We start from the raw sequence: 27,088 nt of genomic DNA, 5'->3' as shown, positions 1-27,088 counted from the left end.
AAAAGCATGTTTCAGCATGTTTCAAATACTGAATCAGAGGTCCAAACTGAGGCAGCTTTGTTGTGTAATTTTCAATTACATTTATGCAAATATTTCAGTTTTTATCCCTAAACTTACACACAAACCAAAAAAAAAAAAAAAACCCAAACCCAAAAAGCCAGAAAAAGACCACTTTTTTTTTTTTTTTTAAGTAACTCACCATCTCATTTCCAAAAAGTATGTCAATTTAAGGCATAGCTTTCATTAATGATTCCTTGTAGAACTGACTAATAAATGGTGCAGACAATTTTTTAAAAAAAGCATGTTTCAGAAGTGGTACACAAACCAGATTTTCTTGAAGACTTTATCTCAAGGGTCTTCCTCTCCGTGTACACCAGATCATATTACCCACATATATTTTCCTTCTGGCACTTCTCACAATTTAAAATTATCTTGTGTTTATAAAAGGATTAGATAAATATTGTTAAACAATATTGTATATGTTAGTGATATGATCTATCATATATATAACTGTATATTAATCATTTAGAGAAAACCAAGGTCGTAATAGCTTGGACATCAGATATTTGACTCTTAAAATGATACAAGTCCATATACCGAGCTGGTCATAAGTTGGTTTGGTCCAGGTATGGAAGTTCTTAAGGAAGCCCAGAATAATGATTTAATCATTGTAGGTCTAATGATTTCCAGGATGGTCTAACAGTTTTATGAGGCCTTTAAGACAGTATTCTCCATTTCATTTTCCACTATCCTTTATCTCTGAAATTATAGTTCTTTCTCCATCCATAATTCACGCATGTGTGCATTTTATAGAGCATCTACTCTACACCAGGTCCTAGGGTTACAAAAATGAAAGAGCTCCTCGTCCTGTCCTGTAGGAGCTTAGGTCTCAGACGAGAGTCAGACGGGCCATGGTTCTGATTGCTGGGATCGGAGTAAATTCTAGGAGCAGTGGGAGGGATAGCCAGCCCACAGTGAAGGTTTTGAGCAAGAGACTTCTCAGTTGAGGACAAAGAAGTAAGGATTAGCAGTTGGTGGAGGTTGTAGTCTGTGAGGAGACATGACATGGGGGTGAGTTTGGGGGAAGAGGAGAAAAGCAGTTCCAGGGAGAGGAAGTACATTTTGAGAGGGTCTGGAGGACTCAGGAGCAGGGGACATAACTTTTGCATGGAGGGAGCATAGATTTTTGAGGCAGAGATTGGTGTAAAATGCAGCGGGAATGTAGGCAGAACCCAAGATGGGAAGGGTTTCACAATGTGATTTACTGTGTCTGGAGGACAGAAGAAATCCCTGGAGGGTTTAGAACAGAGGAGGGACATGGTTGAACTTAGGGTACGTGGACAATGCCATCCACCCTACAATGGCTTGTCTGATTCTAAACTTGGAATAGGAGACAGAGTGGGAATGGCCTAGGGCAAGGCCATCCCTATTTCAAAAAAAAGAAAAAAATCCCTTTGAAGTGCACACTTTGCACTTTGCCACTCTATGGCAAAATTAATTGCTTAAGTAACACCTTATAAAGTCAGGGTCAAGTCAGACGCCTCCACCGTCCTCCATCCTACCTTTATTTTTTATTCTTTCCTCCACCTCATTTTCCCATCCTAGAACAACAAGGTCACACTCTTCCGCCAACTGCAGCAGATGACATACAGCCTGATCGAGTGGCGGTCCCAGATCCTGTCTGGAACCCTCCCCAAGGATGAACTGGCAGAGCTCAAGAAAAAGGTCACAGCCAAAATCGATCACGGGAACAGGTAAACCACGGGTGGTTTCACCAAGAACTTGGAAAGAGATGGGCACATTCATGCTAAGGACATGCGTCGCCCTCAGCTTTTGATCTTGGAATTGTCAAAGAATGATGCGTACTGTTTTCTTTTTGTGTTGGGTAACATTTCATTCTGTTGGAAAAACATGGCAGCGCCTCACATAGGCCAGACCTTGTGTGGGATCTCTGCATCAAGGAGAAGACAGACGATCAGGAAGATGGGAATTTGCTGCCAAACAAGACTGAAAGGAACAGCGCATCTGAAGTCGCATTTTCCGAGGCCTGCATCGATCTCGGTTTTTATTCTGAGAGTTGAATTTTATTTAATTAATTAATTAATTAATTTTTTAAAAAAGATTTTATTTATTTATTTGACAGAGAGAGATCACAAGTAGGCAGAGAGGCAGGCAGAGAGAGAGAGGAGGAAGCAGGCTCCCTGCTGAGCAGAGAGCCCGATGTGGGGCTCGATCCCAGGACCCTGGGATCATGACCCGAGCCGAAAGCAGAGGCTTTAACCCACTGAGCCACCCAGGCGCCCCTGAGAGTTGAATTTTAAATCAGCATCACACACATTCTCTGTCTTTCTCTCCCATGTTCCCTAACTGGGACCATGGTGTGTAGTGTATGAAAACCAAATTTACAAGAAGAGTAAAACACATTTTTAGCCTGTTGATTATGCCTCCAGTCACCTCTAAGGAGTTAATCACTTCGCTAGTCTTCTGATTAGCTCAAGTACATACATAGGTTCTAGACGTTACTGCCCTTTAGAAAGTGAGAAATCAGTCAGTTCATCGGTTAATGGCCTGGGATGCTTCTCTTCTGACTCGTTCCTTTGAAAAGACTGGGTTGGTTCCTCAGTTTTGTTGATGATCTATTTGACATCTCGTTTGGTTTTCTAAATTTCCTCAAGTTGTACATAGGTGATTTTTTCCCCTTGCCCCTTTGCCTCAGGACCCTTGGATATACTTCTGACACCTGTTAAAGTAAGGCCCATTATCCTACTCAATTAAATGTTACAGACGCTGACAGCTGTATTCAGAAGAAAGCTGGGGTGACTACAGCATACAAGATTCAGATTCAATCGTTATATGAAATCTCCTGTGTACCCTTCACATGCATTTCTTGATTATAATCCATTTTGTGATTAAAGAGCACAGACCAAGTGATCTTAAGAGATTTATTTCTAAGTAACAGAGATTGTAAGTGGGGAAGTTGAAATTTGAACCCTAAACTTAAAATTCTATGTGTATTGCTCCCTTCTTAGGGTTAAGAATGGACTGTTCCCTCCCTTGTCACTTGTCCATTCATAGGACTGTATCCGCAGGGGTTATATTTCTAGCTGGGTGCTGAGGCATTTCTTCAGAAACAGCGATGGTGGGCTCAGTCCGGTCCCTCCTGGTGTCTATGCTGTCCTTGTATTTTTGGGTCTTATCACAGTGTGACATGGGCCTAGAGGACTCTGATCTTCAGCAGAGGATGTTAATGCCCCATAAATAGCCAGACACGCCTGCCATCCCACTCCAGCTTGTAAAAGCTGCTTCGTCATTGTGTCAGTGCATAGTCTCTGAGCCGCCAGCAAGATCCACAACTCCGGTGTCTGGGTGGCCTGTGGGTCTGGCTGCCGTGGAAAGGAACCTGCCAGATTAAATCAGTTGATGGAGATACTATAAAACAGGGAGGGGAGACTCAGTCATTAGACATTTTTGCTTTCTTCCCAAAGACTTGGCACATTTCACTATTATCCCTCAGCTTTCTTGCCGTTTGGACATCCCTGTTCCCAAATTGCTGGTTCCTGGAATGAACGCTGGGCATTCAGATAGCAGTATCCGCTTTCCACCATGTCCCTAAGTCTTGGAATGAAGCACATTTTTTTTCAACTTCTTGGTGCACATTGGGCATAAGAGCCTGAGTAGGGATTGTGCCCGGCATAGACCATATGGCCCTTTTCCTGTGTAACACTCAGAGCTACAACTGCACACAGTCAGGCGTGTTCTGGTGCCAGTTGCTGTGGTAAGACCTGCCGTGTATGGAGAGTGAACTATGCTGTGTTACTTGCTTTACATATTATCTCATTAAATTCTCACAACAACCTTGAATGGTAGGGAGTATTTACAGATGAGGAAGTCAGGGCTTTGCAAAATCAAATAAATCACCCTGAATCCTCTTGCTAGCATGTATTCAAGCCAAGATTGAAATCCTGATCTAAGCGACAGCAAGCTCATGCTGATCGCCTTTAAGACAGTCTTGAGTTAAGGGCTGTCCTCCAACGTTGAACTTAAAGGAAATCAGGCAAAGCCCCCAGATATTTGGTCTTTCAAAATTATGTCAAGGAATAGAAAATTGGGAAGAAGTGTTGGTCAGAGGAATCTGGTCAGAAGCAGTGATGGTTTTGCCTTTCCTGTGGAGATTCTGTAGAATAAATATATTTTGCATATCATATGAATTTGGTTAACACTACCATAAGTTTTCATAACTTATTGACCACAAGTTTTGGGGAAAGGAGGCAGACATCAAAAAGAGAGGAGCCAAGGAACTTTCTTAACTTGACTGGTCTAGCACCCAACTTTCTAACCATGAATCATCTGGGTTCTTTCTTGGGAAATCGTCAGGAAAGAGTCTGTTCTTAATGAGGAGACTCACTGGTCACTGCTTTCTTTCTAGAATGCTTGGGTTAGATCTGGTGGTGAGAGATGACAATGGGAACATACTGGACCCAGATGAAACCAGCACCATTGCCCTCTTCAAGGCCCATGAAATGGCCTCAAAAAGGATTGAGGAAAAGATCCAAGAAGAAAAGGTACACTTCCTCCAATGTGCAAATTTGGGTCACTGAGATTCCATTTTTACTTTGGTTTTTATTTTATTTTATTTATTTATTTTTTTTTTTTTTAAGATTTTATTTATTTATTTGACAGAGAGAGAGAGATCACAAGTAGGCAGAGAGGCAGGCAGAGAGAGAGAGAGGAGGAAGCAGGCTCCCTGCTGAGCAGAGAGCCCGATGTGGGACTCGATCCCAGGACCCTGAGATCATGACCAACCCTCTGAGCCACCCAGGCGCCCTTTACTTTGGTTTTTAATGAGAGAAAGGGAGTCATTGACAACAAGAGGCAGAAATGTTTAGAAAGTCATTTGGTGCCTCATTGAAAAGCAAAACAACAAAAAAATGAGGCAGCAGTATACCTTCTGATAAGGAAAGATTACAAAGACCTGCATTAATAGAAAGAACAAGATTCAGAACAGTGTACAAAACACTAGTCTTTGTGTCTCAAAAAGGTATATACAGACCTCTGTGTTTGCATATGCATAGACTAACTCCAAAAAGATAGACAAGAAATTGACAATTAATCCTTGCCTCTAGGAAGGAGAACTGGGTGGGAGGGAGCCTTTGTTCTGTGTAACCTGCTGTATTTGATATACACAATACAGTTTCCAAACTCAATAAAATAATATTTAAATATAAAGCATTTGAAAGGTTTTGAAAGCAACAATTAGACATTAAATAAAAATGAGAAGAGTACAGAGAAAGAGAACAAGAAAAATGCCCCAGAGTATGGTGGCACAGACCAAGCTATATTGATATTTTGGTAAATATTCTTCCAGTCTTTCTGTTCTAATGACTAAAGGCTTCTGTTTATTTAGTTTGTAGTTTTGTTTCTTTAGCACAATTGTGATAATATTTCATTGTGTTTCTGGATCTAATGTCTAACCACACTTGAGAACGAAGCCTTTGTAGTGGAATGTCTTTTGTGCAATGAGAACTGTTCCCCAAAAAGAGAGATAATGGATCATGATTTTTATGCCTCTGAGGTTCATTCAGAAGCCTTGTGGGAGATGAGAAATTCTTGAAGCTACTAAGCCATGAGTTGTCATCTTGAGATAGCACTAGCTGAATTTGCTGGGCTTGAGGTCCTGAACAGGACAGTTTGGGTTCTGTGGGTTTTGTTTTTGTTTTTGTTTTTAAGATTTATTTGTTTATTTGAGAGAGCAAGTGAGAGAGAGAGAGAGAAGACATGTATAGGGTGGGGGAGGGGCAGAGGGAGAGGGAGAGACTCTCAAGCCGACTCCCTGTCGAGCACCGAAGCTGATGTGAGGCTCGATCTCTCGACCCTGAGATCATGACCTGAGCTGAAATCAGGAGTCAGACCCTCAAATAACTGAGCCATCCAGGCGCCCCATGAGTAGGACAGTCTTGATCATCCAAATCATAATGATTGTGTTTTGCTCACTTAATCATCTGGCCACGTACACACTCTTTCTTCTCAGTCGGTGCTTCTCCCCTCAACTGGCGATTATATTTGTCCCCATTTGATGGCCTGTGTCTTTGCCATTATTCCCTGTTTGCTGCAACCATGAGGCTTTTCTGTCTTTTCCTGTGTGTTAAGTCAGTTCTTCAGAACCTGGACTTGCGGGCCCAGTCTGTCTTCAGTGCTGTCCACACCTACGGCCTCTACGTGAACTTCAAGAACTTTGTCTGCAACATTGGGGAAGACGCTGAGTTGTTCATGGCCCTCTATGATCCAGACCAGTCCACCTTCATCAGGTAGTGGGGCCCCAGGCCATCCACTGTTGACCTTGCAGAAACACCCAGCCTTCACCTGCCACCTATCTGAGGAGCCCTTTGCTCGTTTGAGAGCGGGAGATAGAAAAGGGATAGGATCGTAAGTGGTAGAAAATAAAATCCTTCAGGCTACTAAGCCTTTCTTTGTGGCTGTGGGAACACTACAGTGACAGATTGTGTGCTCCCTGGGTCTTAGAATCCCATAAAGCTATCAGAACAAGGAGATGAGGACAAAGCGTTTAAAAGACATGGGGGATGGGGTAAGGGAGGAATGCGTCAGCAGAGCACAGAGGATTTTAGGGCAGTAAAACTGTTTTGTGTGATTCTATAATGGTGGTTGTATGTCATCCTACATTAGTGCAGATCAGTAGGATGCAAGCACCAAGAGGGGACCCTGAGGTGAACTGTGGACTCGGGACCGGGGGGTGGGATCGGGGGAGGTGTTGAGGTATCCGTGTGGGTTCTTCACCTGTAACGAATATACCACCGTGCTGGAGGGTGCTGATAGTGGGCGAGGCTGTGTGGGGGGTCAGGAGGCAGGGGGCTCTGGGAACTCTCTGTCCCCTCCACTCAGCTTTGTTGTCAACCTAAAACTGCTCTAAAAGATAAAGTCTGTTAACCTGGTGATTCACAGACCTGTACCCCTGGGGATAAAAATATATGTTTATAAAAAATAAAAAATTAAAAAAAAAGAGTAAATGAATAAGTAAACCATAAAAAAAAAAGTCTGTTAATAAAACAAATTTTTTTTTAAAACTGTAGTGAATGGTAGTAGGTTTCGTTCGACCCTATGGTCACACTGTCACTTAGCTGAGCAACTAAGAAAACAGTCGGTTTTTGAGCAGACGGTTAAAGGTAGTTACTGACAAATTGTTTATTTCTATAATCGAAATTTTATCTGGATGTGGTGGAGTGGATTCCAGGGCATGGATTTGGAATGATTATTCTAAAATTATATTCCTGGTTCGGCAAAGCTGAAGATCTTACACAAAGATCTGGAGGTGGAAGAAAGATGCCAGGTGGAACTGGGCAGAAGCTGCTGCATGTGTGCCTGTCCCAAATCCACGCTGGGCGTGTGTCACGGAGCCTGGCTGTGGCACGCTCACTTCTCCAAAGCCGGGGGACCAGGGAGGGGCCCACTTGGGTGTTACGTTGACACTTGCCTGATAAATTCAGCGAGGCTCTTTGGGGTCTTCCTTGGACCCTGTGAAGTCTGTGTGGCGGATAGCTCCAGTGCCACTTAGCCCTTCATTAAGGATAATTTTTTTTTCCTTCACCAGTGAGAATTACCTAATTCGTTGGGGCAGTAATGGGATGCCCAAGGAAATAGAGAAGCTTAATAACCTCCAAGCGGTTTTTACAGTAAGTCATATCTTATATCTAATCATTTCTTTGTGCTTATCATATTAGCAGATGCTCATGGTGAGTATATGGCAAAACCTCCGAAATGAAAAGCTGAAAAGGAGAATCATCATGATCCCCCTAGCAGGAATAACCGCTCATTTATTCAGCAAATATTTATTGGGTGCCCACTAGATGCCAGCCACTGACCTAGGCACTTGAGACACAGTAGTGAATATATCAGAAAAAACATCCCTGGTCAAGGAGCTTTTCTCCAAAACAGGGAGACAGTAAGAAACGATGATCCAAAAAACGAGTACGTTATATAGAATGTTAGAAGTCATAAGTACTTGGGGGGGGTGGTGGGAGTTTCTGGGCTGGGGAAGGGGTGCCGTTTTAAGTAGACGGGTCAGGCAGACCTTCGTGAGAAGAGGCCATTTGAGCAAGAGCTGAAGTTGACAAGAGAGTGAGCAATGCTGATAAAGAGAAGAGCATTCCAGACCCAGGGTAGAGCTCAGGCAAAGACGGAGGTCTTGACTTTTTTGTTTCCTCATATTTTAATGGACTTTACCCTGTATTCCTCCTCTTCTCCAAGGAAGGAGGGGTGCTGCTCTACATGGGTCAGGAGGAAGGAAATTTATTGGGTTATAGCCTGGGGCATGATGACTCTCTTTCTCTGGGGCTGGAATTTTCTTGGGGTTCTCTCCCTTTTTTAGGACATCAGAGCTTAAAATGCCTTAGAGTGCTGCTACCTGCTCTCTACGAGGCCTGCAGGAGACGTTCTCTTCCTTCTCTGCCTTCTTCCCTTAAGCCCACACACATATTTTATCTCCTTATTCTCTTGCCACTCATATGTAAGGAAAATAGAGTCTTAGCGAAAACGCCTAAAAACATGATACAGAGTGGTGGACCCAGTATAGGCTTATCAAATCCCTCCTTCATTCATTTCTCCTTCTTCTTATCCATTCCCTCTGTTAACATCCCGTTTCCGGGACAAGTGGGGTGTGGTAACTACTCATGCATTCACCCACCTGTCTCTACCACCTGGTAAACAAAGAGAGAGAGCTGGAACTCTTCCTAAAACCTCCCTTCCTCAGTTCACAGACATGTGGATTTTCCCCTAAAACCAAAAGGCATTTATCAGTCAATGTGTACCTTGAAAAAAAACACTAAAAAAGGAATTATTGACTTTCTGGTCCATCTTCTGCCTGAGAGCATTTTTAGAAAAGCTGCATTTCATCCCCTTCCCCCCACCACCTCCCCCAGCTGATCGGGATCTTCTTGGGATGCAGATTTCATGTCCAGCCGTGTCAGTTAAATAAAATGTGGTGACTACTTCCTTGATCACTCAGCATTCTACAAAAACTTCTTTTACAAATGATTGTACCTTGATGAACAGTAGCCGTGTGTCACAATTTATGTAACTAGTCACCTGGAGTCTTTATCTTTCTGTTACTAAGAGAAGCCTCACAAAACCTAGAGCAGAAATTCAGGGCCGATGTTATCATTGCTCTGTATTCCTATCTTGGAGACCTGTGTTCACTAAATTATAGAGGATGGATTTGGAATGACTATTGAGAAAGTAATTCTTGATTCAGTAAAGAGGCCTTGGACAGCTGTTTCATGAAAGGAATTTGAGATGCAATTAAATTATTCCTCACGTTAAAGAGAATGAGATATGTGAGTTCATTCATGGGTTTACTCACCCATCCTTAAGAATACAAACAAGTGTAGAATATGAACCGCAAAAAAACAGAGACATCTCATCTACACATCTTTTGTTAATCCACATACACCCAGAAGCTCTCAGCGAATACCTCTCGTAAAACAGATGAATAATTACAGAAACCAGCACATGTAAATTTCTCTGTTATAGTTGTCTCACAGGATTATTTGGAAGATGAAGTGAAATATCACCAACCTGTGTAGACCCCCAGTAAAGATCAGCATCTTGCAAGCTTTGATTCCCTTTGACACTGGCATGCTTCAGGGGCTCAGCCATATCCTGGCAGAATAGAAAGCAGCAATGACAGGTGTCCCGACTCTTAAGTACCCTGATTAAATTGATAAGTTAGAGACTTTAGGTTGAAAATGATCGGATTTCTCGATTTGAAGTAGGAACTGGGAAATCAAACAAATTCCTTCCTTTTTTGAATACAGTCATTTTCCACTGATGCCATGGTCATTCTTGGATGGGAACGGGGGAGAGAGGGAGTGGTTCTGCTATTTCAGTACGAGAAAGAACTCTCTGAATGGTGTTCTGTTGTTGAGTGGGAAGAGAAACAAAGGTGACAGGGTGATGCAGCTCAATCTCCTTTTTGCGTGCTCTCTGTCCCTGTAGGACCTCAGTAGCACAGACCTCATCCGGCCCCGCATCAGCCTCGTGTGCCAGATTGTCCGGGTGGGCCACATGGAGCTGAAGGAGGGCAAAAAGCACACATGTGGGCTCCGAAGACCTTTTGGAGTAGCAGGTACAGAAAGACCCAGAGACAACTGTAAACACCGCAGCCACTGTAAAGGACAGCATGGCAGGGCCTCCAGCGATTGAACTTACGACCCAGGAATCCCACTTCTGGGTGTCCGCCCAGAAGAACTGGAAGCAGAAGGCCTCAGGATACTTGTACATCTGGGTTTAGAGCAGCCTTATTCACACTAACCAAGAAGTAAAAGCAACCCAAGTGTCCGTGGGTGGATAAATAGATAAGGAAAATGTGGCCCGTCCAGACAGTGACCTATCATTCAGCCTGAGAACGAAAAGGAAATTCCACAACATGGCTGAACCTTGGGGCTGCTGTGCAAAGTGAAATAGGCCAGTCATAAAAAGATAAACATGGCATGGTCCCACTCCCACCTGTGTGAGGTGCCCAGAGTGGTCAGATTCATGATGAGCAACGGAAGGTAGAGTGGTGCTTGCCGGGGGTTGTGCGGAGGGGGAAAGGGGAGGGTTAGTGTTTAAGGGGGACAGAGTTTCATTTTGGGAAGATGGAAGAGTTCTGGAGAGGGAGGGCGCTGATGGCCGCACAAATGGTGAATGTGCCTAATGCTGCTGAACTGTACATTTAAGAATGGTTAAAATAGCAGATTTTACCCCACTGCACACACAATTGACTAGAGGAGGGAGGGAAAACCCAGAGACGGTGCAAGATGAATTTGGTTGTCAATGTGAGTATTGGACACACAGCGTTTACTACCTGGAGCTTCCAGTTATCTTTTCTGGGGGGTTCCGAGTCCTCACCTAGACCCCGCCTCCTTTGTTTCTCCCTAGGTGGTGCCCCACACAGTGCCTTGTGCACGGTAGGATCTCAGTAAAGCCTTGTTGGGACTCGTGGCATTCTCCCCGCTTGTGGGCTGATTTCAGTCCAGTAAAACTCTCCCTGGAAAGTGGTTTGCCTGCCTGGACCATTTACTCTTCAAAGGCAACATTGGATTTGTAGCCCCTCTCAAAGAGGGTCCTTGGCTTACATCAAGCCCCACAACCTCCCAAGAGGCTGTGCATTTTCTTCTGTAGTTTGTTCGATTAAGGAAATACATTCCTGGTTGTTCATTGATGTTTCAGTCACTGAGAAGTTTTGAAAGCTGTCGATGAAAGGCCATAATTCTCCTGGAACAAATGGCCAGAGAATGTCGGCAGGACTGACCTTGTGGATTGTGTGGGTAACAAGGCTTCCTCTCCATGAGGCCATGTGCATGGTCATTCCCTGACCACCCTTGCCCTCTCACTGGCTGCTCAAGGCCTGCCAGTCTCTGAGGAGGCACGGCATTCCTCCTGACAGAGCATTAAAATGAAATCTCAGAAAAGGGAAGGAACTTAGCCATTTATATGACAATCCACAAAGCTAAGAATTTGGGGCATGTTTAAAGTCACTGTCATTCAAAATGGGCTGAAGAGATTTGAACATCAGGCTTGCAGCTTTTGGTTGCTTTTCTGTTTAAGGGGGGTGGGGTGGAGTGGTGTGTATGTGTGTGTGTGTGTGTGTGTGTACTCAGAGAACTGTCATTTACTCTGAGGCTCGATGCCAAGCATCGATCAGCAGAGATCTGGAGTAACTGCATGACGGCATTGACAGATGAACCGCCCCTTGGAAGGGGGGTGGTGCCAGACAGATTTTTCAGGTTTTTGGTTTTTTGGGGGGAGAGGTACAGTGTTTGCCGGGGTCTTGTCTGACAGCAAGCTTTTGCAGCATCCTTTCACCAACATTATTATTTCCCCAGCCTTACCCACTGTGGTTTGGGTTACTTTGAGAAGGCATTTCTTTCTTGTCCTTTAGTTTTTCATCTGAGAAATGTCTCCTATCTCAGTACTTCTTCTAATCTCCAAACAGGTTATCTAGGGAGAGCATGGTGAGTGTGTGTTTTATGGCCCGATTATAATTCATTAACCCAGGGCTAGCCTCTTGGCTGTGGGCCCTGCCTGGTCTGAACAGCTGTAGGGTGGCCCACTTATTAGTTCTCTGGGTAGCCGGGCATTGTTGGCTTAAGTGATTTGGTCCCATAATTGCTGATGGGTTCATACCCCAGCGTCACTGCTTAAAACTTCTGGTCTGGGGCAACCTTTCCTGTGCTCGGTGTCCTCATCTCTCTCTCTTTTTTTCCTTACGATTTTATTTTATTTGGGAGAGAGAAAGACCACAAACAGGGTGAAGGGCAGAGGGAGAAGCAGACTCCCCGCCGAGCAGGGAGCCCAGTGCGGGACTCGGTCCTGGACCCCGGGATTATGACCTGAGCTTAACCGACTGAGCCACCCAGGCACCGGTGTTTCCTTGCCTTGTAAAGTAGGGCAAATAATAGTGTCAGTATAAGTAAGATAACAGACGCTGTAGGCACGGGATGTGCTGTATTTGTTGCTCTTCTTGTGTGCAGAGAAGCAAATCACTGCACGATCTTCTGTTCTGTGGTGCTGGTGCCCTGTCCTGCCTTCCCTAGTGAATGTGGAAGCCAGGTGCAACCGCGTCAAGTCCAAGAGTTGGTTGACCCCTTCGAGTCTTGAGTTTCTCTCTCAAGTCCTCATTCTGTTGGTACCCCTGATATAAAATATGTGTGCTCTGTGTCTTTGAATGCAGGCTTGCTAAAAAACAAAACAAAACAAAACCAATCTGGTTTCCGATTTCTCAAGAATTTAGCATTTGGTTGTGTAGAATTTTAAGAAGTGGGTAGTCTGCGGGATTGATCTGAGAAAAATCCAAACCCTGAGCTCCGTATTTGAGCTCCTGATGAATTGTTCTGCAGGCTGGGCACTGGGAGTCATCGCTGGCAAAGACCTAAGTGTCCCCACGTGGTATCTCACTTCTCTAGTGTCCTGTGTTTGCAGATACTGTAGTTTTCCATAGTAACTTACTGAAGCCTGACACAGTTAAGTTCTTTAATTAAGTTTTATCTTTTTCCTAGTGATGGATATCACTGATATCATACATGGGAAGGTGGATGATGAAGAAAAGCAGCATTTTATTCCCTTTCAGCAGTAAGTACTTTGGCATGGATCCCGGACCTGGATGAGTTCTTTGAATGATCTGTTAACACAGAACCAGGTGCTAGGAACCGTTTGCTCAGTTCCAGATGGAAAGCCTTGTAACTGGAAGATTGTGAGATAGAAGCCAACAGAAGACTCTATTCAGAGTCCTTTATATTGAGATCACATGTAGGAGGGTAAGCCTAACTTTTCTGGTTCGATAGAAAGGACCGATGGAATAGAAGGGGCAAATCTGTATCTGCACCAGAAACCAGAAAATGGTGCCTCGTAGGTGTCACAAAGGCCAGAGTATATTTGCACTCTGTTGTCAGAAACAGGTATTACCGAGGACAGAGCATCCTGTAGGACAGCTCAGGGTTCCCTGGAGATCTTGTTAGAGTGCAAAATGTGGTCTGGTGGGTCAGGAGGCTGCCACTAACAAGCTTCCAGCTGGAGAACACACTCAGGGTAGAAGGTATTTAGGAGGTTGGAGAGTGAGGGGCTGACTAGTAATGCCTGGGTGCCTGTTGGGGGAGGACACCAAAGGATTGCCTGAAGAGCTCTGCTAAGGTCTCCGGGCTGAGCTTCAGGAGCTGGAACCCTGTGTGGGCGCCTGTGGGTCATGGGCCAGCAGGTGTGAACCCACAGGCCTCTGAAGAAGTGTATGTGTGAACATCAAGGCTCTAGCAGTTGCGGTCGCCTTATCCTGGGCGTGGGTGGTGGCGGCCTCGAGGAGATGGCAGACCATGCTGGAATGGAGCCCTAATGGAGCGGTCCTATCCGTGAGGAAGGTGACTGTCTCAGCCAGCCTGCAGCTGCCACAGTAGATCAGTAGAACCGCTGAGAACTCTGGAAACCAGCCCAAGGATACTGAAATTAACATACGATTTTTAAAAAATCATAGCACAAATCAGTGGAGAAATAGGAACTATGCAGAAATGAACTATTTGACACAATTAGCCTCCCATTTACAAAACCCAGGTTAGAACCTGTCTCACATCGTGTGCCACGGGAAATTTCAGATGATTTAAATGTGTAAGTATAAGAACTAAAATCTTAAAATACTACAGGAAAATCGGAGTTTTATATAATAGTGGTGAGTGGGAGGCCTTGCTGAGTCAGACTCAAAGATCTGACTGAAAAAGAAAAATTGGCAGGTAAACCACACAAAAATTTTAAATAACAAGTACATAATAAAGTTTAGTAAAATGTTTGCAATGTGTATTAAAAGAAAATGAATATTGTTACTATATAATTAATAGAAATTCATAAGGATATGAACATAAAATAATGTATGTGTGTATATATACACCCATACGTGCACACATACACAGAAAGAAATGTCCCATAAATTCATTGAGAATCAGTGCAATTTGGTTTAAACAAAGAGTTTTGGTATTTGGTTTGACTGAGTTTTAAATATATATATATAATATCCAGAGTTTGGCTGGGTAAAAGGAAATATACAGTAGTTAGAGGAATATAAACTATTACAGTGCATTAAAAGCCTCAAAATTTAGATATTTCAGAGAATATACTCCATAATTAACAGTGATTCTTTCTGTTGATGTGGCAAAAGGTGATTTTGCCTTTTTTTTTAACCTTTAACAAAATTTTGCCAATTTTGTTTACTCCGTATTTCTATTTTTTCTACAAAAACTATGCATGATATATAATTTTATTTAAAGTATAAAAATCTTCTCATTTAGTTTAAAGCCCACTAGCTTTAGACCAGTTTCTAAATGTAATAGTACAGATAGCTCTCGCTAAGTAGCAGTTCCTTCCTTCATCCAGAGGCTGCTATAAATAATTTTTTAAAGGGCTTATCTAATACCCTACTACCTATATACTGACCCTCTAAGAATGTGGTGAAATAAATATTTTATGTTGCTTAGTGCTAATATGAATTAATGAGGTGACTTTCAAATTCATCGATGCTGATCCCAATATAAATATATATACATTCAAATATTTTAAATAAATATGTTAAGTGTAACAAATATAATTTACTAACTATAATCTTATATTAATACATTAAGATACAGTCATATTTAATATATTGATACATTTAACTTAAACATTAATAAATAAATATGATATAATATATAGAATAAATGAGTATATAGATATATTAAGATGTATATATTATACTTATGATAAATATAGACTTAAAGAACCTTCATGTCCATGAATGTTCCTGTTACATATACATGTATAATGTTACTGTGTATCGCTGTTATATGTTACCTATCATTACCTAGATATTATAGGTTACCTATATCATTACCTAGATATGCATATGAGATGTGTATGTACGTGATAGGAGCAGCACACATGGATGTGGAAGTTATTCTGTATGCTTGTTTCTGTTTCACTTCTGAGGTGGGTTTCTTCTTTTGGTTGTGTGCCCCCCTGCCTCATCTCTGAACTAGCTCCCATCCCGAAGCTGTGTTGAAACAGCCCTGAGGTCGCTTTCACTGTGTGATAATGCACTCTGAGTTTCCGAGGAGCCCAGCCCTAATTTGATTATCGGTCACTGCAGCCAACAGGCACTGTAAAGCATTCGTGATGCAGATCACAGTCTCTGGCTTTTAACTCCCAAGATTTATAGCAGATGCTTTCATAACTTACCTCATCAATAAGCTTTACAGCGTATTATATGAGGAGTGCCTCCTGGATAGATTCTGCTAGTCCGTCTAAGGCAGCCACTCAGTCTGCAGCCACCTCGCTCTACAGTGAGACACCGCAGTAGGTTTCCTCGCTGCTGTCCTGGCACAGATCAGATGCCTGCAGAGAAGGCTGGCCTGTGTCGTGGTGGGCGAGAGAACAAGACCACAAGCAGAGAGGGAGCCCGCTGACCCACAGCAGGCTGATCTGTGCTTCCTGAGAGCGCTTGTGCTGTCAGGAGGGGCTGTGTTTAGGTCTTGGATCTCAGCCTGGTTGATCATGAGAGTGAAGCCGGTTTGCTGGTGGCCGTGCCATCTCACTCTCACTCCAAGGGTCTGAGAGCACCCTCGGAAAGCTGTTGCATGCGTGAGTGCTGGTGCCAGATGAAGGCCTTTGCAGGCAGGTGATCTCGGCCCATTTTACAGATGAGGAAACTGAGGCCCAGAGCTTATGTCAGGTAGAACCAGGACCGGAGGCCAGGTCACCTGTCCCATCCCCGCTGCTGCTACAGTTCCATGACTTCAGCCTCCCCCACCTCACAAAGAGCATCAGGCCTTGCCTCTGATTTTAACATTTGCCATCAGTTTTATTTGTTCTTGGGAGGTGGTTTTTTTCCTTTTTCCATTGGGTGCCTACGTTGGACACCAAATTCATCTTGGAAATGACCAAGACAGGTCCCCAATGGAAAAATAAAGGAAAGGGAGAGTCCACTAGTGAGGTATGTGTAGTGTTTAGATTTCCAAATTACTTCCATAGGACCCATCCTATCTGAAGCTGTGCTATAGAAACTTCCTCTTCTTTTTTTTTCTTTTTTTAACCTCTCATTTCTAACTTTCCCAGAATTGCAATGGAAACGTATATCCGGCAGAGACAGCTAATCATGTCACCCCTGATAACATCCCATGTGATTGGGGAGAACGAGCCACTCACTTCAGTCTTGAATAAGGTGATAGCAGCAAAGGAAGTGAATCACAAAGGACAAGGTACACAGCCCTGCGCACTACGCTGGGAGGGGACTTGTGGGGGCAGCACTGGAGCTGGGTCCTTGGACTGCCCAAGCTTTTCTCTGCCTTTCTCTGATGCAAAGCAGACCCTGCTGGGGACCGCTCCCTGCAGCTTCCTGCTGAATGCGTTTAACACTGAAGAGCTTAGAGGCTGCACTCAGCACGGAATTGGATCACGGCTCTGTTTTGTAAATTCTGTGGAACAAATTTTTATCCCAGGAGCCCTTTCTCAGTTTTGTCTCCCCTACAATCCCAATGCTGATTCTAGGTAAATGCACAGGAGAATCAAGTTTGGGGATAATTATGTACCACCCTCGGAATGCTTGTCCCATTACATTACCTAAAATCAAGAGTAAAGAGACCAAAGTAATACAAATGAATGGATATTCATTTTTTTAAAGATTTGATTTATTTATTTGAGAGAGAATGCACACAAAAGTTGGGGTAGGGAGAAGCAGACTCCCCACAAAGCCGGGAGCCCAGTGGCTGGATCATGACCCGAGCCACCCAGGCACCTCTGAACAGATAATAATATGAAATAATGGGCTAGCTAGCAAAACACTTTGAGTTGTTTTTAGTGTTTCCATATATCGTCCTGTTGACACAGTTTTAACTAAGAAATTCTACTCATTGAAACTGCATTTTAAATTCGAATAGTATTTTTAAAAAACCAGTTAAAATTTTATAATTCAAATACCACAATAGTGATGATTTGGGGACAATTTTGAAGATGGGTCACTTTTTGTTTTTTTACCACCCTGAAACTATCTTCTACTGAAGCGGAAGCAATCAGGAAACACATTATTATCAGCACATTTCATTTTCCATGTGTTCACAGTTGATCTGGGTAGGAAAGACATGTGAGGAAGCGTTAAAGAATCTGAAAATAAGGGCGCCTGGGTGGCTCAGTGGGTTAAGCCTCTGCCTTCAGCTCAGGTCATGATCCCAGGGTCTTGGGATCAAGCCCTACATCAAGCTCTCTGCTCAGCGGGGACCCTGCTTCCCTCTCTCTCTGCCTGCCTCTCTGCCTACTTATGATCTCTCTCTCTGTCAAATAAATAAAATCTTAAAAAAAAAGAATCTGGGGGCACCTGGGTGGCTCATTGGCTCAGGCCTTTGCTCTAGGCTTGGTTGGGGTCTCAGGGTCCTGGGATCAAGCCCCACATCGGGCTCTCTACTTGGTGGGGAGCCTGCTTCTCCTTCTCCCTCTGCCTGCCTCTCTGCCAACTTGTGATCTGTCTCTCTCTCTCTGTAAAATAAATAAAATCTTTAAAAATAAAAAAGAATCTGGAAACAAATAATGAAATACATATCTGTTATTTTAGAACCCCTAACCTAGGATATGATTTATTAGAGTGGAAAATCCTTATACTAAGTAAATTGCTGTGCATGAGTAATTCCTGTCAGAAAAGTGAAAAAAAGTATTTGCTCTCTTGCTGCTTAACAAAGCAAGTGCTTTTCAAATGTTTTTATGCTCATAACAAATATTGTTTCTGTGGCTAGCTGCATGATATTGCATTGCTTGGATCCCCCTAGGGAAGCATTTAAGTGTTTTCTATTTTGTCCCCATTATAAATTTAAATAACTCTGCTGTGACTACTTTTATATGTGAAGCTTTTTCCATATGTAGGGTTATCTCCCCAAGAAAATGCCCAGAAGTAGGACAGCTGGGGCAAATGATGGGAACAGGCTCTAACTCCGAGATACCCATATTACCAGATTGCTTTCCATCAACTTCTGCCAGTGGTGCTAATTACCATGGTGCCTGCTTGGTGACCTGATAGTTAAAAATCTATTTGTTGGGCGCCTGCATGGCTCTGTTGGTTAAGTGCTCAGCTCTTTATTTTGGCTCAGGTCATGATCTCAGGGTCGTGAGATCCTGCCATGTGTCAGTCAGGCATGTGCTGAGCGTGGAGCGTGCTTAGGATTTTCTCCCCTTCCCCCGCTATTCATGTGCTCTCTCTCTCTCCCTCAAAAAAAATCTAAAAAAAAACCCTTTACCTATTTGATATGTGAAAAGTAGACTTCCATAGTTCTCTTGCAGTTAGAAAAAAAACTACTTGGTGAGGAATTACCTAGACTTCCTATGCATTCGTGAGTTTTTCTAAAGTTTTCCTTCTCCGTTTTCATGAAGATAACGATGTCTTATATAGAACATGTATTTTTCAATTTTTGGTTTGTTAAATATTTGCCAACTTCATGTACTTCTTTGTGAATTGTCTATACAGGTTCTATTTATTTGTTGTTTTTCTTGTAATTTCATAATAGGTATTTTACCCTTCTGTAGCATGCCTTTCACTTCTTTATAAATATCAAAACTTTCCATTTGTGTATAGATAATTTTTTTTCTTTGAGATTAATTTATTTACTTTAGAAAGAGTACACATGTACACATGGACACAAGTGTGGGGAGCAGCAGAGGGAGAGAATCCTCATGCAGACTCCCCAGTGAGTGTAGAGCCCCATATGGGATTCAGTCCCTTGACCCTGAGATCATGACCTGAGCTTCCCTCAGGTTAAGAGTCAGACGCTTAACTGACTGAGCCACCCAGGTGCCCCTAGATAATTCTTTCTGTATGTGATTTCTTCATTTTATTTTTTTTATTTTATTAGGAATTTATTTTAATGAAAACGTGAGGTGAGAAATTAGTTGATTCTCTTTTTAAGTAGCAAGAAAATTATTCCAGCACATTTGTGATGTTGTTTCTTTTTTCAGGATTTGTTATGCATCTTTACTATATATTAAATTGCTATATATTATAGTACTTAATCTAATTATTTCCATTGATTTATATATATCTTTTCTACCACTAGTAAAATACTTCATTATAGCTCTATAATATTGTGGTATCTGATAGGGTCTATCTTTATTCGTGTTTCTTTTCCCCCAAGTAAACATGTGTTCATTCATACCTCTGTCAAATTCTCAAGGAAGTCTTATTGTGATTTTGATAGGAATGTCATGAAAATGATAAGCTAACTGGGGGAGCATTTACATTTTTATAATAAAATATCTGTATATTTTATTTTTCAGTTTTCTATGGGTATTTTTGGTATCAATCATAAAAAGAGCTAAAAGTTCATTCTTTATTTCTTTAAAGGACTTTGGGTGTCTTTGAAGCTTTTGCCGGGTGACCTCACACAGGTTCAGAAGAATTTTTCGCACTTGGTGGATAGATCAACTGCCATTGCCCGAAAAATGGGATTTCCTGAAATAATACTTCCAGGTAAAAGCTTTTGCGTGGTTCACCTGTTCTGCAACCTGTAGTTTCTCCTTCCATGCATCAGTTACTTCTATGGGACGGTTGAGTCAAGATAAGAACCTCTGTGGTCTTTAGTGACCCGCATCTGTGGTATCAAGACAGTGGGAAATTCTAAGAGGGCCACGGTACCCGGTGCATGAGCCCAGGGTGATGCTTTTACGTGTTAACTCAAAAGTTCCTCTTCGTGCTTTTCCTTTCTGCTCAGCTCAGGCTCCTCTGAAATTCTTCCCTACATTATCCATTAAGGATCGCTAATCGTAGCACAGGTTTTAGGCCCCAAGAGTGATGTGCCTTGTCACGTGTCCCTTTCTCGGGATGACATCACCAGCATCGGGGCTGCTGGCCGAGAAGTTCCAGTGAGGGGTCTGCTCAGCTCAGTGTCTGTCAGACCCTTTGCTCCATTTGCTTAATCTCTGACTGTGCTCTTGGCTGTCCCCATACATGTGGTCATAAGAATGTAAACATTCCGCAGTTTTCTTACTTTCATTTTGTCTTTTCTGTCACCATATGTTGGTGATTTGCACAGGTGTTCTCTTAAGTTTGCAGACTTAACCCATTGATTTCTTAATCTTTATAGTAATAAAAGAAATCCTTTCAAGTGACTTTCTATAAGATATGTATGTATATTACATGAAGCATATGTGTTATAAATATTAAAATATGATATATATTTTTGCAGATAAGTAAATAGAATATATAAGTAAGTAACCTTTGGCATGTTAGGAAAATTTTAGAAAACCATGCTGTTGTCTTCTGTATAAAACTTGGGGTTCCGTTAAAGTAACACAACATCTTATTCTTCCTGGAGAGGAAGGAGCAGTGATGATGTGTTGCCACACACATCCTCTGCACGTAGTTGGCCTTAAAAAGGATGAGTAGGAAAAAGCTTTCTGTAAAACGGTAGACCGTCTTTTTCTTTTCTTGTGAAAGGAGGTGGTTCTTTATCTGCTGATGTCATCCCTTCCAGCCTCACTCAGCCCAGTGTGTCTTCATCTTCATTCTGTGAAAGTGTTTTGTCTTCTTATTTAAAAAGAAATAAGCACTGGTGATACCCCTATAACCGAAGGCAGTGTTATTACAACAGCAAGAGTGAAAATCTGAAACAATAACATGGAGAAGTTTATTTTAGGGAACAAAGTGAATTTGTCTTTGAAATCTGGCTGGCAAGATTCTTTCTAATCTTTCTAGTCAGTAGGCTTGGTTCCTGGACCACCAGGGCCGTCATAGGCTCAGGTAATCACCTAGGACAATGGCGCCCAAATGCTGGTCTTTGGATCAGCACCCAAATGCTGGTCTTTGGATCAACATTATAATACAGGTTCCCACAGTGATCGAGAGACTTGATTTCAGTTTGTAAAACCAGGGCCCCCCTGCTGATTCTGGTGATCAGGCAGTTTTGAGAAGTAAGTCCAGACCAATGCTCTTTACCTTGTTGCTCCTCACCCCCATTTGAACAGGCTACAGAGATGCCCGAAGTCATTCCCTCAGCCCGACTTTCCCCTCTAGCCCAGGCGCTCCTGTTGTCTTTGTCATCTGCACAACCAGAATCTCAGAAGCCATCACATAACGTGCTCTATCTCTTCTTCTGCATCTGCCAGTCACCCTCTGTTCTGACCAGAATGGTGTCACTTGAGTTACCCGAGAGTGGATGTCACTAGGTCCAGTGGATATTTTTTAGCCTAAAGATTATCTCTGGTTCCTTCAGCAGCATGTGACACTGTTGACCACCCTCTTGGGGAAACAGTGTGTCTTCATCATCAGGGACCCACGTTGGTCTCTTTGTCTCCATTTCCCTTTGCCACCATGTCACCTACCCTGCCTTTAAATGTTGGAGTTCCTCAGCATCTGGTTCTTACGTCCTCTGTCAGTTTGCTTGGGCTGCCCTATTAAAGTACCCACAGGGCTGGGCAGCTTCAACAATAGACATTTATCTTCTCATACTTCTGGAAGCCAAAAGTCTGAGATGTCATTGAGGTTGGTTCTTCTAAACGTCCCTCCTTGGCTTGGGGATGGCCTTCTTCTCACTGCGTCCTCACATGGGGCCCCCTGGTCTAATCTGTTGTTATAAGGACACCAGTTATATCGGATTAGGGCCCACCTTATGACCTCATTTTACCGTAGTCACCCGTTTAAGGGGCCCATCTCCAAATACAGTCGCATTTGGAGGTATTAGGGGTGAGGGCCTAGACATACGAATTTAGGGGGAACAGTTCAGTCCACAGCAGGCCTCTTTCCCTTCTCATACCTATATCCTCTTCCTGTGTGATCTCATACACTCATTTTGCCTCTGTGAACTAGTTGTCTTTAAATCCATTTCCTTAGCCCCAAGACTGCTCCTTTGAACTCTGGTACTGTAGATCCAACTACTGCCTGCCTCAGGACTTCAGTAGCTACTGTTCCTATCTGACTGGATCTCTCTTCTCCTCTTACTGGTTAATTCTTACTCAGAATCCCCATCTGGAACTTGTGGTCTTTGCATCTAGATTAGCTCTTCTGTTGTATTTTATCTAAGAGAATGACACCCTTGTCCATCCAGTTGCACCAACAAGAAGCCTGACAGTCAGCTTGACCCTCCCTTTCCTTTATACCTTACATAAAGTTAGAGACTAAGACTTGTCAGTTTTACCTTTGGAAGGCTTCGAGTCCATTCCCATCTCCCCTTCTCCATTGCTGTAGCTACATTAGTGGTAGCTGCTGCCATCAGTTCCCTGGAGGAATCGTATGTTTAGACCACGATCCTGTCTACTGCCTCTGGACCTTTGCACGTACTGCATTTGCACCTTTTTACTCTCCTGTCTCCAATATCAGTTCAGAGGGAAGATTCTCACAGCCTCCAGACACAGTTGGGACTTAGTGTTATGCCTTCACAGAGCCTGACCTTTTCCTTCATTGGTAATGATGCATTTTGTCTGTGATATTCTGCTAATGGCTTCTCTCCTCCACTAGACCATAGGCTGTGTGAGAGTGAACCTATTGTTTCCCAAACACTGGCACAGTGCTTGGTACACAGCAGGCGCTCAGTGAGTTTTTTAAATGAATAAATGAAATTATCTCATCTGATTATTCTGTAATTTATTCAGACTGCTGCCTATTGTTGGAAATTGAGGATTTTCCAAGTTTTCACTTTAGTAAACAATACCACAGTAAATATCCTCATAGATAAATCTTTGCTTGCATTCTTAACACTGTGGGACAAATATTACCAGTGAAGTTGCTTTGTCCGATAAGGCTTTTAACACAAATTATCAGTTTCTCTATTGACAAAGGGTATGTCCGTGAAGATTTTGAACTATGTTGTGTGAATAAGCCCCTTTTGCTTCACCTTAGCCAACTGCGGGCAAGACTTTAATTTTTTCCTAAGTAGATGAGTGATGGGAATGAAAAGTGCTCTAAATATGTGCCCCTGTTTTCTTATTGTGCTGGAACATTTTATTTTTTTTTTTGACATTGGGGGGCAGTTTAATACAGTACAGATTTTGGAATCCTTTTTATAATACTGAGCCTTCCTGGCCAGGAACTTGGGATGCCTTTCATTCGTTCTAGGTTTTGTTTAAGCGTCTTACTAACATTCAATTTTTTTCTTCCCTGTGGGGGCTATTCATTTGCTAATTAGTTATTAAAATTTTTTGCTGGACAACTAGGAATATGACAAGCAGGAATGATTCTGTTACTGGTAAAAACAATTAAGCTGATTTAAATACACGTAATGTTTACCTATAAGACATGTTGAACAGTGCCTAGCACAGAGGAAATACCCAATAAATGTTAGCTTCTGTTATTTTCAGATGTGTTAGAATACCACCCTCCAAGGCATAGTAAAAAAAAAAAAAAATCTGCCGCTGTAACCTAATAAAATACATTGTGTACTTATTATTAGAAAACAGTTATTAATAAATAGAACAAAGTATTACTGTTGAAAAGAGTTTGTTTTAAACACTACATTTTAGGGCTACTTTGGTGTATATGGAAAGATAGGGTGAGGGAAGCTGAAGAATTCATTACATACAATACATACATCTGCTCTGTGAAGAGCTCCCTGTAAAGTCACCTTTTGTTGTTGTTAAGATTTTATTTATTTATCTGAGAGAGAGAGAGAGAGAGAGAGTGAGTGAAAGAGAGAGTTCAGTTGGTAGGGGGAGGGCCAGAGGAAGAAGCAGACTCCCCACGGAGCAGGGAGCCTGATGCAGGCCTTGATCCCAGGACCCCGAGATCATGACCTGAACCCAAGGCAGTCGCTTAACCGACTTAGCCACCCAGGCGCCCCAAGTCAGAGCATTTCATATTTTTTGTACACGTTATATCTTATTACATCCTGAAAATTCAAAATGACTCTCTGAGTACTGCTCACGGGATGGTTTGTCCTTTTGCAGGCGACGTGCGGAATGATATTTACGTCACCCTAATCCACGGGGAGTTTGACAAAGGGAAAAAGAAGACACCGAAGAACGTGGAGGTGACCATGTCTGTGTACGATGAGGAGGGCAAGCTCTTGGAGGTAGGTGGGGCCGCCCAGATGTCCTGCTGCCATCACACACTTCTTTCCAACAGGGGACTTTGGTCTGAGGTGACTTGATCTCCATGTTAGGGTGCGTTTGCTGTCTTTGTAAGGAAAAGGGATGAAACCTATTAAACTTGTGATCAGCAATTACTGAGTTTACTAAGGAACCCATTTAGACTCTTATTTTCAAAATTTAAAAATTTTTTTAAAGATTTTATTTATTTGACAGAGAGAGCACAAGCAGGGAGAGTGGCAGAGGGAGAGGGAGAAGCAGGCTTCCTGATTTAGCAGGGAGCCTGCTGTGGGGCTCAATCCCAGGACCCCAGGATCATGACCAGAGCCAAAGGCAGCCGCTTAACCGACTATAGACTCTTATTTTCATTATTTTCCCTGTTCTAAGAAGTATTTCCAGCCGCTAGTGATTTCATGTGTATGCTTCTGATCCCGAAGTTCTGTATCATTTGCAAGTTTTTTGGCCAGTTTCAAGCCTGGTAGGGCTTGTGGGGCTGGGGTGGGGTGGGTGGCCTGGGTGCCCAGAAGGCACTGCGTGTACCGAGCCAGAGAACCAGAGGAGACACTGCCTGTAGAGAGCTGTTAAACTGGTAGAGCTCTTGGGTCACATTAACTCCCCCCGGTCTTTAGGTTTTGTTTTAGTAATCAGGAAACTGCAACCCAAAAGGGGTAAGCTCTTTTCTCACAGAAATACAGAAGGTCGTGGAGGAGATAAGACTAGATCCAGGTATCCTGGCGTTCAGTCAGGAGTTCCTCCACCCGTGGCAGCCTTCTGTCCAGACAGAGAAGTAGTGGTTGTTGATTCTGAAATCACGGAGGCTCCTGTTGTCTCAGCTGAGATCTAGCTCCCCCCGTATGAGCCGTAGTTACCACTAGATATACCTTCTGTGGCACTGAAGACCCAGGCTCTCTGAGTGCCTGCTCACCAGAGTCTGTGAGGGCATGGCAGAGGGCGCACCCCCTTCCTTCCCCATCGGCATGATCACCTTTGAAGGAAACGGGACTGAGTGAAGTCATAGTCCGTGTTGCAGGGGCAAATGATGTGGTGGGCCCTGGTAGGTGGGTGACTTCTCCCTGCTACTGATAGAGCCCTTGAGCCCCGTGAGTTCAGGGGTGCGTCTTCTCCTGATGGCTCCCATCACAGCTTTGCTAACTAGCTTGGAAGTGCCTTCCTTTGAGGCCTGGTTTTACTGTAAGTAAGTGGCTCATTACCAGGAGAAAACACAGCCCTGAGTTTTAGTGAATACGCTAGACCTGTATATACCAGGTCCTTAAAACAGAGCACAGACGGGACCTCCTACAGCAGTGCATCTGCACGTGTGCCACGGCTCCTGGTCACCTGCACCGGCCTGCTGCTCCCTGAGAGAGAAAGGAAGAGGAAGGAAGGAGAATGTCTGTCTGCAGATGGAAAAGGGGATGAAATTTACGGCATGAGGGTGTTAGGGTGATGCTGGGTCTTTTAGTGACTACGTAGTTCTGTACTTACACCCTCAAACAAAGGAGCAGAAACTCATTCTTCCCCCTGCTCTTAGCCTCCAAGTGCGACTGGCTGCTGTGTGCCAGTGTGGGGCATACGCAGGCTGCATGGAGGGTGGAGTGCTCTTATTTTTCTTGATGAAGTTATTCCCTTTTAGTATTTACTCCCAAAAGACAAAAACCCTAACTCCGAGGGATACATGCACAGCAGTGTTATCTACAACAGCCCAGTGTCCATCAGCTGACGAGTGGATAAAGAAGATGGGTATATACACGCAATGGGTTATTACCCAGCCATCAAAAGAATGAAATCTTGCCATTTGCAACAATCTGGGCAGAGCTAGAGAGTATTATGCTAAGCGAAATAAGTTACTCCGACAAAGACAAATATTATATGAGTTCACGCATGTGTGGAATTTAAGAAACAAAACGAACAAAGGGGAAGAAAACAGAGACAAACCAAGAAACCGATTCTTAATCACAGAGAGCAGATGGCCACCAGACAAGGTGGGTGGGGGGATGGGTGCGATAGTGCGAGAGGGGATGGCTGCAGAGCACAGCCGCCATGAGTGCTGAGTAGTGTATAGAATGGTCAGATCTCTGTATTATGCACTGGAAACTAATACTCTACTCTACTGGAATTAAAATAAAAAGCAGTCAAAAAATCATCTCTTAATTTTTCTTTCCGTCCAAAGAAAGCAATTCATCCTGGTGCTGGATACGAAGGCATCTCAGAGTACAAATCAGTAGTCTATTACCAAGTCAAGCAGCCCTGTTGGTATGAGACTGTCAAGGTGAGCTGCGCCATTTGTGATCTCCTTCATACGGCAAACCTCATGTGGATTCTTTTCTTCTTTTCTACCCACAAATCATTCCTTCTTTATCCTGTCATTACAGTGGGTTGGTGCGGTGTCCTATAAGAAATGAATTGATGCAATTCTGCATGAGAGTATTTATCTTTAACTCAGAGTTCTTAAATAACGTTCTCATTGATAAATGTGTACAAATTTGACTAGCGACGCTGATAGTCATAATGATGTAATAGGCTGCTGTGACCA

The 27,088-nt window shown here is 43.1% G+C and overlaps 1 protein-coding gene across 2 annotated transcripts in view; it reads left to right on the top strand.

Moving 5' to 3' along the window:
* The window catches only part of DOCK5 (dedicator of cytokinesis 5), a 214,033-nt gene that overhangs the window by 97,055 nt on the left and 89,890 nt on the right, over window positions 1-27,088 (top strand). For both annotated transcript variants that reach the window (XM_082729217.1, XM_082729216.1), the window contains exons 6-15: window positions 1,606-1,754; window positions 4,427-4,562; window positions 6,148-6,305; window positions 7,604-7,685; window positions 10,006-10,135; window positions 13,050-13,122; window positions 16,618-16,760; window positions 19,883-20,008; window positions 24,415-24,539; window positions 26,726-26,824. In XM_082729217.1, coding sequence (XP_082585343.1) covers window positions 1,606-1,754; window positions 4,427-4,562; window positions 6,148-6,305; window positions 7,604-7,685; window positions 10,006-10,135; window positions 13,050-13,122; window positions 16,618-16,760; window positions 19,883-20,008; window positions 24,415-24,539; window positions 26,726-26,824 — 1,221 coding nt within the window. The remainder of the gene's footprint in view (window positions 1-1,605; window positions 1,755-4,426; window positions 4,563-6,147; window positions 6,306-7,603; window positions 7,686-10,005; window positions 10,136-13,049; window positions 13,123-16,617; window positions 16,761-19,882; window positions 20,009-24,414; window positions 24,540-26,725; window positions 26,825-27,088) is intronic.

Source organism: Mustela nivalis, assembly GCF_964662115.1.
Source record: "Mustela nivalis genome assembly, chromosome: 4".
In the NCBI taxonomy this organism is placed as follows: Eukaryota; Metazoa; Chordata; class Mammalia; order Carnivora; family Mustelidae; genus Mustela; species Mustela nivalis.
This window is presented reverse-complemented; position numbering and strand designations above follow the sequence as displayed.